The following is a 13,497-nucleotide window of genomic DNA, read 5'->3' on the forward strand; positions in this document are numbered from 1 at the left end:
TGTCACTGTCGACCTTTTGTAACAATGAACGTTAGTTAGTTTGGTCACTGATACAATCCAACGTTTCAATTATTGCATCCACACATTCCTAATTGACGTAGCATTTATACGGGTGTTTTTATAAAGATTTAATTAATTAACTTGTGATTTTTGGATCAAAGATATTCAGCATCAGATAGGTAATAAGGTAAGTTTAAACTAATTTATTGTTGGCAAACAAGCTTTTACTTTCAGATACTTTCACTGTGTATTATATTTTGTTCGGGCTGCTTCAGTTATACGAGCATCTATTATTATATATAGGTAAAACGCGCGCTTAACAAATGAATTAAAAACCCGCGAAAAATACAGTATTTAATTATGTAGTCGATTTTAATTACTTCGAAAATAAATTTATTAAAACAAGTAGGTACATAAAAAATCGCAGGTGATTATGTGTTAATTTAGTTTGTTGTTCATACGCCATCGTACCTGGCTAACTAGAGTATTTTTAAAAAAACGTTGTGTCGTAGTTGGCCTTGATAAAACTTTTTAATGTTTAGTTTCAGTTTTCTGGACTTATAAGCGTTTTTTATTTTTCGATAAAAATTTAAAACTAAAATTGTTCCAGTAAACGCTTAGTTGGGTATACAGGGTGAGTAAAAATTTAACCGAAAATACATGTCGTAAGTTATTGTTACTTTTATCAAGAAAAATATTGGTGATAAACTGATAACCTAAAATTGAACATGATTTTGCATTTTTTTTTCTAATAATTTAGAAAATCGTGTAGTTGTAGATTTTTAATTGGTTTTAAATGGTAGAGTTGTAGTATCTTACAAGAAATTTTAAAAATATAAACTGAATTTAACAAAGAATAATTAAATTTGATGGAAGTTTAGAGTAGTAGTGAAAAGAAACATTACCTAGGTACTCAATTTGAAAATTTTACTCTACCATTTACAGTTTTAATATTTTTTGAAAATTTTTGGTTGTCCTGTATATACGTATATTAAACTAACATTCTGTTTTAGTGAAATATAAAATAAATTAAATTTTCTTGTATAAAAACAAAATAATAAATATACAATAGGTAATTATATATTTAAATAGATACATCTAAGTTTTAAAAAAAATTTGGGAGGTGTTACCCTTTTTCCGTTCTTTTCTAATTTTCTCAAAAACATTTTCTTTACGACATTTACTAATTGGCTTTTTTATTCCTTAATAATTAAAAGAACAATGACATAAAGTGTTTTGTATTGCCGAACAATAATAAAAAAAGTAATTTCAACCAAAAACAACTGTTCAACGTAACAAAAATCATCTTATGCCTAAACACACAGAAAACTTTTTATTAGTCATTTTAAACAGGTAATAACAATGTTTGAACGTTTTCTTTTGGTAGAGTAGCCAAATAAAAAGGCGGTCAAGGTGGTACAAAATATTACGATGTAATGTGATAGCTGCGACACCACACTTTGCTTTCTAATAAGTATAATAAATACGTATAAAGACACGTTACAATTTGCGTAATTTTAATACATTTCAGTAGCAATACTTATTGCAACATTCATTTCTTATTAAAACTAAAATACTTTTACAAGTAATAGTACAAAATCAATAAAATGGGCGAATGAAGGTCTTGGTAACTAATTTATTGAAAGTACTAGGCGTGGATCACGGTTTCGATTTTAGTTGGTCTCATCAGCACTACAACCTATATACATATATATATATATATATGTATGTTGTGTCCACAATTCCTTTTTGATTCTGCTTCTCATTCCATAAAGTAATTCAGCACCGTCGAAACACTCGAAATTTATTTTGTGAAGTTAATGAAAGAAAAATAGTTTATCATTTTTGATAGTTGCATTTTAAAACTAAAAATAGCAATAATGTTGTATATAATGTTAAATTGGTTTGAAATACAGTTTAAACTATTTATAACGTCACTCGATTTAACGACAAACTCCTTAAAACGTCGAAATTGCTTGACTTTGGTTGGTTTACATTGTTTTCTATACAATATTACACTATTTGTTTATTAATAACAAAAAACTGCAAAATTAGTTATTAAATGATATATCATGAAAATTAATTAAGAAAAAATCATGAAAATCAGATACTAGGGGTTTTTGATTATGCTGATTACGAATTTGATATTAGAATTACAATTCAAAATGGCTGATACAAAATGGCCGCCTAAAACGTCCAAAAGTGCAAAAAAATGAAATATCGTTACGAATTTCGTAGTTATCGTATAAATTGTTGTATTCTTCTCGAATTTTTCAATAATTTACAATTTTCTTTTTAATATTGATTTAATGAAATACATTAATTTCACTCTGTTGCTTATCAACTTAAAAACGCTACAGTCTTCACCCTGTATGCATGTGTAATACATAATAAAATTAGTTGTGTTATTTATTCATAACCTTCGCAGTTGTCCAAAAATCATGTTTTCACCTATTTTCGCGCTTTTTCTCTTTAATTCTTATCATATTCGAAAGAAAAAATGGCGTAATGTTTTGAATTACTTACATACTGAATTTCACGGGAAAATTTCGTTCGCGAGCACCACTCTGGGGTTATGTTTTAAGGGGNTACGCAATGTATGAATAATAATGTTCGTGTGCAAAATGTGTGCTATATTGGTAAATGCATATTATTATACAATAGTAAAATAATATCTTTTATTTCTCTCTATTTAACGACCACCCTTTATAACGCCGAAAAATGTTCAGTCCCTTAAGTGTCGTTATATAGAGTTTACACTGTATATGTATGTTGTGTACGCAATCCCTTTTTGGTCCATCTTCTCATTCCATAAAGTAATCCAGCACCGTCGAAACACTCGAAATTTATTTTGTGAAGTTAATGAAAGAAAAATAGTTTATCATTTTTGATAGTTGCATTTTAGAACTAAAAATAGCAATAATGTTGTATATAACGTTAAATTGGTTTGAAATGTTTTCAAAAAATCGTGCATAAAACACAAAAGAATTGGTTGTTTTTCTTGTAGAGAGATGGCACTGGAGTATGGGTTCAAGGCTAGTGATATAGTTGAAGAAAACAGGGTTAACTGGAAAGACATCAATGAAATAAAAGACTGGGTAGAGAAACAGAAAAAAACATTAATTCCCTCCCTGACCGACGAACAAGTTGTATCGTTTTTATTATCATGTAATAACGACTTGGAAGCCACTAAAATAACTATCACCGCTTTTTACAATGCTCGAAATGATGGAGCAGTTCTATTTAACGATCGCAATTTAGACAGAAGTGATATACAGCTCCAACTAAAAACAGAGTAAGCTTCATGTAGCATTGTATATTATAATACTATGTAAATCCAAACTATAAGCAGAAATATACCTGCAGGGGCGTTATTACGTACCTGTATGATAGTCATAGCAAAATCCAGGACTCACTACAACCTAATCATGGATTTCCATCCATACTTAGGAAATCATAATAATTTTTCACATGCATGGATAGACAGATGTGCAATCTCATAATCCTAAGCTCTCAATTACACGATAACACCCTTTACCTGCTTTACAAGTATTTTTATTTAATAAACAAAGAATACCATAAATTCACTATGTGAACTCTTTCAGCTCTTAGAAACCTTATAAGACTTTAGAATTTATTTTTAAAATTGAAAAAGGCTAGAGTTTAAACCACGGATTCCTAATGGATCGATATCGGTCCCCCAGCGGTCTCTAGAGTCTTCTATAGAGGTAGGAGGGAGGGGGTAAGCCAGTCAGGAGGGGCACATGTAATATACTTGCTACTTCTGAAATCAATATATTTTTTAAGTATTTGTTAGGTACCCCCCTTCTTGTTTTCGTTAGTATACGAGTTTGTTTTGCGTTGAGCAGCCTACTAACTGGCTTAAATGCATAGCACTGATTTCATCCATTGCGCCGTTTGGTTCTTGCAAATTTCCTTGATGATGATAGTTGACACTTATCATGCATTTCCTGACGTTAAGCATCGAATTTAGACGTTACCCCCCAGTCAAGGATACTAAAACATACACTATCACTTTCAATTTTTGATCTATCTCGTGCTCTTCCACTAGAGTTAACGTTTTGTGCGCCATGATGCTTTACAATGATCCGGGAATTTCCCGAATTACACTAGACTACAGCGAGAAGTCCGTCACAAACTGCGCAACATAAGCTTCGGATTATCGAATCATTAGTTGACCCGGATTATAGTACAAAAATGTTTATTTCATTTTCGTCCTGATTACTAAGAAATCCAGATTATAGGAATTCGGATTACTCTCTACTGTATTATGTACTTAGGGGCATTGGAATTGTTGTTACTTCTAAAGGGGGCGGTGGTTTAGAAAAGTTCGGGAACATCTCATTATCATAAGGTCGTCAGTCCCAAGACTGGTTGGACACGCACCTCCGCTCTTTCCTATCCTAAGCTAATCTTCGCATTTCCCTAAAACTAGAACATCCCACATCCTTAACTATTTGCGAACAATAATCTAACCTAGGTCTACCTCTACCCCTCCTAACTCCCATTTCTGCCTCTAATATTTCTCTGAATAGACCTTCATGCCTGTGAAGGTGTACTACCAACCTATCTCTCCTACTTCGTATTGACTTCCATAGAGTCTGTTGTCATATTCTTTCTAATACCTCTTCATTTCTAACCTTCTCTATTCACGGTATCCTCATCATTCGCCTGTAACACGTCATTTCGAATGCTTCTAACCTTTTCTTTTCAGTAACTCCCACCGTCGATGTTTCGCACCCGTACAACGCCGCGCCCCAGACATACACCTTTAACAATCTCTTTCGAATTTCTAAATTAATCGTTTGCGAACATAGAAGTGACTTCTTTTGTTGTTGTTGCTAGGAGTTGTTTAACTTCCTAGATACCGTATATCAGTTACTTCTTCTATAAACAATATACTCAAAAGGCTTGTTCTGTCAGTAGCGTCTTTAGTTTCTAGCGCCCTCTACTCCGCAAAAATGTTCTTATCTAGAAAAGTGAATGCATGAAGCTTTAAATAATTTTTCTTTGTGCCCCTTTGACAGATGTGTCCCACCCTCTCCCGGGGTAAAGGGGTTGCAGGTTGTGTTCCGCTCTGTGTTTACGAACATTTACGTAGCCTTCCTGTTATCAAAACTCTTCGGGGCATCTTTGAGAGCTTGACTTCATAACGCGCTCAATTATTGGGGAGTTAGTTCGCTGGAGAGTGGGAGGTATCCCTTTTTTCATTGATATGGCTCGAAGAAAAACGTAATGACGTCCCTGCCCCCTGCCTATGAACACTATGTAAGAAGCTTTTGTTCAGAAAAAGCTACTACAATGTGTTCGGACAACATTTTATTTTCAGTTGTTAAATCATAGGGTAGCTTAGTGTTTTCTGTTAGGGTTTTAAAAAGGAGAACCCTCCAATTGACTTCAAATTTTTACCACATTCTCCATTGTGCATTCAATAACGATGCCTGATAGAACTTTTGTCTAATGGTACCAAAAATGGCAAATAAATTTTCTTTTAATATTTCGTCTCAGCTGAATAATTTCGACAGGAACTTACTTTATTAAAAAATTGTATTTATCTACATTCATATCAGGAAAACCTACTCCCCTTTAACCTAACCTTAACCCTTGGCAAATAGAAAAAGGATTTTTTGATTAGCATGTATGAATTACTACACCATGATTGGTTAAGGGCATTCAGCAGAGGTAGGTGCTATTGTTATTATATGTGCCAAAGTCTTAGGATTAGATTAGGTTAAAACAGGGATAGATTGATTGCTGATTGGCATACGTATATTGCTACTCACCAATGGATAAATGGAAACTTTTTTTTAATAAAATACGTTCCCGCCACGATTTTTTGTGGAGATAGCTTTATCTCCAAAGTAGAAATACCCCTTCCGATTCTGGCAACACAAACCTTTGTAGCATATACTATTGAAGCCAAATATTTCTGATTTTAAGAGGTATATGATATTCCCAGAGTTGCTTAGTTAGTCATTGTTTTGTGGAGTTCAATTTGTTAGCAATTTTCCTAACCGAGACATGAAGGAATGGTTTTCGCCGACTTCCACGTTCGGTGAAGTCAATCGGTTGGTTCTACTTTTCTGAACTCCAGCTTTTGTTTCATACGAATAATATAAAACGGTCGAATCCTTGGAATTTTGTGAAGATAAATTTTTTATTAAACTTGTAGCATATTTTGCGTGCTTCCAGTGCGAACCGACGATAATTGTGCCATTATATTTCATAAATTGTACGACACCAACTATTCGGCGTATTTAATGGAACCGTCAATGAAACTACTTTTCATGACCATAGACGCAGCTATTCACGATTATCCACCTAAAGGACTCGTTATCCTTTTCGACATGAAAGGCGTACGTATGCTTTAGAAATAATATCTGCTATGTCCTTTTTATTTAGGATATTTTAAAAATGTTTGAGTATTAGGTATACCATTAGATTCATTGGAAAACTACAAACTATATTTATTATTTTATTANCTAAATCTCAAAAAACTGGGTTGATAATTTTCGATCCCTTTCCCGGGATAGGAACATTATTTCTTACGTATGTTTTTGTTATCAGCATCCTTAAAACGATTGTTTCATAATTCCGGGCAAGTTGTAGAATCCTGATTTAGTAGCCAGGCAACATAATAAACGGTATGTCATTTTAAACGGAGTCATTATATCCAAACTTTCCTATAGAGAATTTAATATGAAAACCAAATCTAACACTGCAATTACTTCATATTAAGCGGTTGGTCAATATAGGCGGAGTCATAATAAACGAATCCCACTATACAAAGTACAGCTTCATTTTAAACTTCTTAGAAATCGTTAAGTATCTAGGTACTATTGATCGTAAGCAGCTAAATATGTATTTCTATAGGAATAAAAATTTGTATCTTAAAAAATCCGTAAACTACTTTCTCTAACTGATATATAAAAGAAGAAAGTTTAAACGTAAGTTTATTTGTCCGAGATAATGCCACAAACTAGCGAAACGATTTTTAAAATTAATTCACCGTTAGAAAGCTCATGCTTTCCAAATTATAATAATAGATAATGGAACGTTATAATTAAGAAAAGAATTACAAGCAATAATGTTTAAACTAAGCGGCGAGACGCCTGAAGAAGATATTTCAGTTGAATAATGGTACCACTGAACTCGATAAAGTTCTGTAACTGCCAATTTTGACCTGGTTACATTAAAACTAAAATTTGGAGCTTAGTATTTCAGAAATGGGACTTCAAAATGAAGAGTTTTCCAACATTATTCCACATACTACGAGAAATTTGAAAATCCTACTGTTTTAACTCCAAAGAAACTCCCATATAAAATGGTTCTATTTATGCCATGAACAAACGCAAAACCAATACAAGACTAACATAATCTTGGTCTTCATCTTAGTCTTACCTTTCATCGGCACGTCTTGGTCTTCACCTTGTTCTTGCGAGATCGATTCTTGGTTTTGTAGCAGTTTAGAAAAATTAAAATTAAATATGCCTAAAATTTACTGCATTTGTAATCTTACAGTTTTAAATCTGTATTTAGACCATTGCGAAATTTTGACTTCTTTGATTGTTATTCTTCAAGGAGAATTCGCAAAAATGAACATAAAATTTTGTTTTTTGTTTTTAATTGACCGAATTAGCTAATTTTGGAGAACCCCGGACCCCCATACATATATACATAAAGAAAAATCCTGATTCACAGAACCATCATCGTCCAGACTAAATCCTTACAATACAAGACCTAGATAGCTGAAATTTTTCAGATAATTTTCCTTTATGATATACCAAATTGAACCCCACAGGTTCGCTCGTGTTGATGTCCTAAATACATGTCAAAAATCATCGACGAGTACATAAAACTAATTTTTCTATCCCTCGGGAACAGTATTATTTTTATAGATAAAAGGTTCCCCTATGTCATTTTTTGTACCTATTACAATGTATGTATAAAATTTCATGATAGGTTTTACCTCTGGCTTCGATTGCGTTGATGTCCTAAATACATGTCAAAGGTCATCGACGACCACAGAAAACTAATTTTTCTACCCCTCGGGAACAACATTTCTTCTTCTGGATAAAAGTTACCTTATATCCTTTTCGAAATAAGGTGGGGGAGATCGAAAGAGAGTGGTCATCTGAGTAAAAATCCATAAAAAATTTGCGGGGGTCTCGCCCCCATAAAAAGTTATGGGGGTTGAAAATTGATTATTTTGACAATTTTCATACACTATAATTCAAATAAAATTCAATAAAAAAAATATTTTCAAGCGGGTGGAGGTGGGGGATCGAAAGAGGGTGGTCACTTGGACAAAACCCGATAATCTAACCTAGCTTACCCTATTGATAAAACTATTTAAGTAATGTTCTATATAACTTTCTCAATATTTTTATGTATTTTTCATTAGATTTACCTCTGAATATTGTTTAAGAATGACTATATAAATATTTACATGGCTAGAAATGTATAAATATTGGCATATTTATTAACTTTGAACCCCCATAACTTTTTATGGGGGTGAGACCGGCACGAACTTTTTATGGTACAGTGGTGGGGGAGACCTCCTCTTTAGATCCCCCCACCCTTCCCCCGGAAAGGGCCATCATCTAGACCTTTACCCATTTTTGATTCCCACAATTTTGTACAAATGGCGTTCACTATAACTGTTGTGGTCATTTCCATTCCTAATTATACATGTCCTTTCATGTTAGGTACTGTTGCGTCTCGAAATGTAGGATTTAATTTTGTTTCGGACGTACCTCGATTTTTCGTATGAATCGTTCTAACACACGACTTTAAACTAGTATTAAATAATGTAAAAACTTGGCGACACTACCCGTTCAGTCTAATTCACTGTTTCATCATTATCATAAGGTCATCAGTCCTAACGATATCCTCATCATCCGCCTATAACACCACATTTCGAACGCTTATAACCTTTTCTTTTCCGCCGCTCCCACTGTCCATGTTTCACACCCGTACAACGCCGTGCTCCAAACATACACCTTTAACAACCTTTTTCGAATTTCTAAATTAACCGTTCGCGAGCATAGAAGTGACNCGTACAGAAAAGAAACAGGTATTGGCCGTGCTATCACCTTCCCTTTTTCTAAATAGTAATCACTATTGTGATGCTAATGTTTAGTCCATCCCTGACCAATCTCCGAGAAAAGAAAAGGGAATAAACGGTCAGTTGTTATCTTATTCTGTAGTTATTAGAGGCTTGTAGAAAAGAAACAGGCATTGGTCGCACTATCGCTTTGTTTCTTTCTGAAGGGTTGTCTCTTTTTTAATGCTAATGCTCAATCCATCACTGACAGACGTACAAGAGAAGCAAAGCGAATATGCGGTCAGTTGTTAAGATGTTCTGTGGTTATTAGAGGCGTACAGAAAAGAAACAGGTATTGGTCGCACTATCGCTTTCTTTCTTTTTGAAGGGTATCTAGTCTCTTTTTGATGGTAATGCTCAATCCATCACTGACAGACGTACAAGAGAAGCAAAGCGAATATGCGGTCAGTTGTTAAGATGTTCTGTGGTTATTAGAGGCGTACAGAAAAGAAACAGGTATTGGTCGCACTATCGCTTTCTTTCTTTTTGAAGGGTATCTAGTCTCTTTTTGATGCTAATGCTCAATCCATCACTGACAGACGTACAAGAGAAGCAAAGCGAATATGCGGTCAGTTGTTAAGATGTTCTGTGGTTATTATGGCCTGGCAGAAAAGGAAAGGTATTGACCGCACTATCGCTTTCTAGAGAGTAGTTTTCTTAAAACTGTATATATTTTGTCAACACGAAGTTNACTATCGCTTTGTTTCTTTCTGAAGGGTTGTCTCTTTTTTAATGCTAATGCTCAATCCATCAATGACGGACGTACAAGAGAAGCAAAGCGAATATGCGGTAAGTTGTTAACATGTTCTGTGGTTATTAGAGGCGTACAGAAAAGAAACAGGTATTGGCCGTGCTATCACCTTCCCTTTTTCTAAATAGTAATCACTATTGTGATGCTAATATTTAGTCCATGACTGACCAAAATCTAAGAAAAGCAAAGCGAATGTGCGGGCAGTTGTTATCCCATTCTGTGGTTTTTAAAGAAAAGAAACAGGTATGGACCGCACTATTGCTTTGTCTCTTTTTGAAGGGTAGTCTCTTTTTGATGCTAATCCTCAATGCATCACTGATAAACGTACGAGAGAAGAAAAGCGAATGAGCAGTCAGTTACTAGCGCGTTCTGTGATTATTAAAGGCTTACAGAAAAGAAACAAGTATTGGCCGCACTATCGCTTTGCTTCTTTCTGGAGGGTAGTTACTCCTAAATGCCAATGCTTAATCCATCATTAGCCAAGGTGCGAAAAAAGCAAAGAGAATGTGCGGTCAGTAAATGTCCCCGTCTGTAGTTATTAGAGGCTTGGAGAAAAGAAACAGGTATTGGTCGCACTATCGCTTTGTTTCTTTCTGAAGGGTAGTCTCTTTTTTAATGGTAATGCTCAATCCATCACTGACAGACGTACAAGAGAAGCAAAGCGAATATGCCGTCAGTTGTTAACATGTTCTGTGGTTATTAGAGGCGTGTAGGAAAGAAACAGGTATTGGTCGCACTATCACCTTGCCTCTTTCGAAATAGTAATCATTTAGTCCATGACTGACCAAAGTCTAAGAAAGGCAAAGCGAATGTGCGGTCAGTTGTTATCCCATTCTGTGGTTTTTAAAGACTTAGAAAAGAAACAGGTATGGACCGCACTATTGCTTTGTCTCTTTTTGAAGGAAAGTCTCTTTTTGATGCTAATGCTCAATTCATCACTGATAAACGTACTAGAGAAGCAAAACGAATGTGCGGTCAGTTGCTAGCCTGTTCTGTGGTTATTAAAGGCTTGCAGAAAAGAAACAGGTATCGACCGCACTATCGCTTTACCTCTTTCTGAAGGGTAGTCTCTTTTTGAAATTAATATTCAATCCATCACTGACCAACGCACGAGAAAAACAAAGCTAATCTGCGGTCAGTATTTATCTCTTTCTGTGGTTATTATGGCCTGGCAGAAAAGGAAAGGTATTGACCGCACTATCGCTTTCTAGAGAGTAGTTTTCTTAAAACTGTATATATTTTGTCAACACGAAGTTTATTAATGTAAATGTAATTCAGAATAATTCTTTTCTAAAAATAATTTAACCATAGGTTGGTCTTATGCATTTAACTAGAGTAAAGCTGCACTGTATCCGGATTTTTTTCCACTATTTACAAGAAGGTTTACCCGTAAAACTCAGCAGAGTTCATGTTTTAAATGCCACGATTGTAGATAAAGTTATGACGATAATGAGACCGTTTATAAAAAAGGAAGTACTGGAATTGGTAAGATAATATTTTTTTTAAGTGAATCACCTTGTATATATTCTTGCATATCTTTGTTCATATAATCAACGTCTCGCATAGGCTTACTGTAAAGTATAAGTCTCATTTTAATACTTTCACCTGCTAATTGTATAACTGGTACCATTCAACATGTTCGCGAATATTTTATTCTTACTTGTTCTTAATGAATGTTATGTAACAATTTTCATGTCTTGTCCCAATTATTTATTTAGCGTTTTTTTTTTCTCAAAAGAAAAACAAAATTTAGAGTTCACAGCAAATATATATTTTTATAATTTATATCTTCCATAAAGTAATCCAGCACCGTCGAAACACTCGAAATTTATTTTGTGAAGTTAATGAAAGAAAAATAGTTTATCATTTTTGATAGTTGCATTTTAGAACTAAAAATAGCAATAATGTTGTATATAACGTTAAATTGGTTTGAAATGTTTTCAAAAAATCGTGCATAAAACACAAAAGAATTGGTTGTTTTTCTTGTAGAGAGATGGCACTGGAGTATGGGTTCAAGGCTAGTGATATAGTTGAAGAAAACAGGGTTAACTGGAAAGACATCAATGAAATAAAAGACTGGGTAGAGAAACAGAAAAAAACATTAATTCCCTCCCTGACCGACGAACAAGTTGTATCGTTTTTATTATCATGTAATAACGACTTGGAAGCCACTAAAATAACTATCACCGCTTTTTACAATGCTCGAAATGATGGAGCAGTTCTATTTAACGATCGCAATTTAGACAGAAGTGATATACAGCTCCAACTAAAAACAGAGTAAGCTTCATGTAGCATTGTATATTATAATACTATGTAAATCCAAACTATAAGCAGAAATATACCTGCAGGGGCGTTATTACGTACCTGTATGATAGTCATAGCAAAATCCAGGACTCACTACAACCTAATCATGGATTTCCATCCATACTTAGGAAATCATAATAATTTTTCACATGCATGGATAGACAGATGTGCAATCTCATAATCCTAAGCTCTCAATTACACGATAACACCCTTTACCTGCTTTACAAGTATTTTTATTTAATAAACAAAGAATACCATAAATTCACTATGTGAACTCTTTCAGCTCTTAGAAACCTTATAAGACTTTAGAATTTATTTTTAAAATTGAAAAAGGCTAGAGTTTAAACCACGGATTCCTAATGGATCGATATCGGTCCCCCAGCGGTCTCTAGAGTCTTCTATAGAGGTAGGAGGGAGGGGGTAAGCCAGTCAGGAGGGGCACATGTAATATACTTGCTACTTCTGAAATCAATATATTTTTTAAGTATTTGTTAGGTACCCCCCTTCTTGTTTTCGTTAGTATACGAGTTTGTTTTGCGTTGAGCAGCCTACTAACTGGCTTAAATGCATAGCACTGATTTCATCCATTGCGCCGTTTGGTTCTTGCAAATTTCCTTGATGATGATAGTTGACACTTATCATGCATTTCCTGACGTTAAGCATCGAATTTAGACGTTACCCCCCAGTCAAGGATACTAAAACATACACTATCACTTTCAATTTTTGATCTATCTCGTGCTCTTCCACTAGAGTTAACGTTTTGTGCGCCATGATGCTTTACAATGATCCGGGAATTTCCCGAATTACACTAGACTACAGCGAGAAGTCCGTCACAAACTGCGCAACATAAGCTTCGGATTATCGAATCATTAGTTGACCCGGATTATAGTACAAAAATGTTTATTTCATTTTCGTCCTGATTACTAAGAAATCCAGATTATAGGAATTCGGATTACTCTCTACTGTATTATGTACTTAGGGGCATTGGAATTGTTGTTACTTCTAAAGGGGGCGGTGGTTTAGAAAAGTTCGGGAACATCTCATTATCATAAGGTCGTCAGTCCCAAGACTGGTTGGACACGCACCTCCGCTCTTTCCTATCCTAAGCTAATCTTCGCATTTCCCTAAAACTAGAACATCCCACATCCTTAACTATTTGCGAACAATAATCTAACCTAGGTCTACCTCTACCCCTCCTAACTCCTGTTTCTGTCTCTGACTAGATCTTCATGCCTGAGAAGGTGTCCTACCAACCTATCTCGCCTATTTTTTATTGACTTCCATAGAGTCCTCTGTTCTCCTATTCTTTCTAATA

At 34.5% G+C, this 13,497-nt stretch overlaps 1 protein-coding gene across 3 annotated transcripts in view; it reads left to right on the forward strand.

The window, feature by feature from the left end:
- The first annotated feature begins 90 nt into the window (after nucleotides 1–90).
- Nucleotides 91–13,497, forward strand: part of LOC108734845 (alpha-tocopherol transfer protein-like) — a 20,655-nt gene continuing 7,248 nt past the window's right edge. The window contains exons 1-4 of one of the 3 annotated variants that reach the window (XM_025975439.1): nucleotides 91–179; nucleotides 3,008–3,295; nucleotides 6,194–6,377; nucleotides 11,190–11,363. In XM_025975439.1, coding sequence (XP_025831224.1) covers nucleotides 3,012–3,295; nucleotides 6,194–6,377; nucleotides 11,190–11,363 — 642 coding nt within the window. In that variant the 5' untranslated portion in view covers nucleotides 91–179; nucleotides 3,008–3,011. Of the gene's footprint in view, nucleotides 188–472; nucleotides 635–3,007; nucleotides 3,296–6,193; nucleotides 6,378–11,189; nucleotides 11,364–13,497 lie in introns of those variants that run through there. The other 2 variants (XM_025975438.1, XM_025975440.1) reach the window with 2 other exon arrangements.

The sequence above is a fragment of the Agrilus planipennis genome, unplaced genomic scaffold, assembly GCF_000699045.2.
Source record: "Agrilus planipennis isolate EAB-ADULT unplaced genomic scaffold, Apla_2.0 scaffold74, whole genome shotgun sequence".
Classification (NCBI taxonomy): Eukaryota; Metazoa; Arthropoda; class Insecta; order Coleoptera; family Buprestidae; genus Agrilus; species Agrilus planipennis.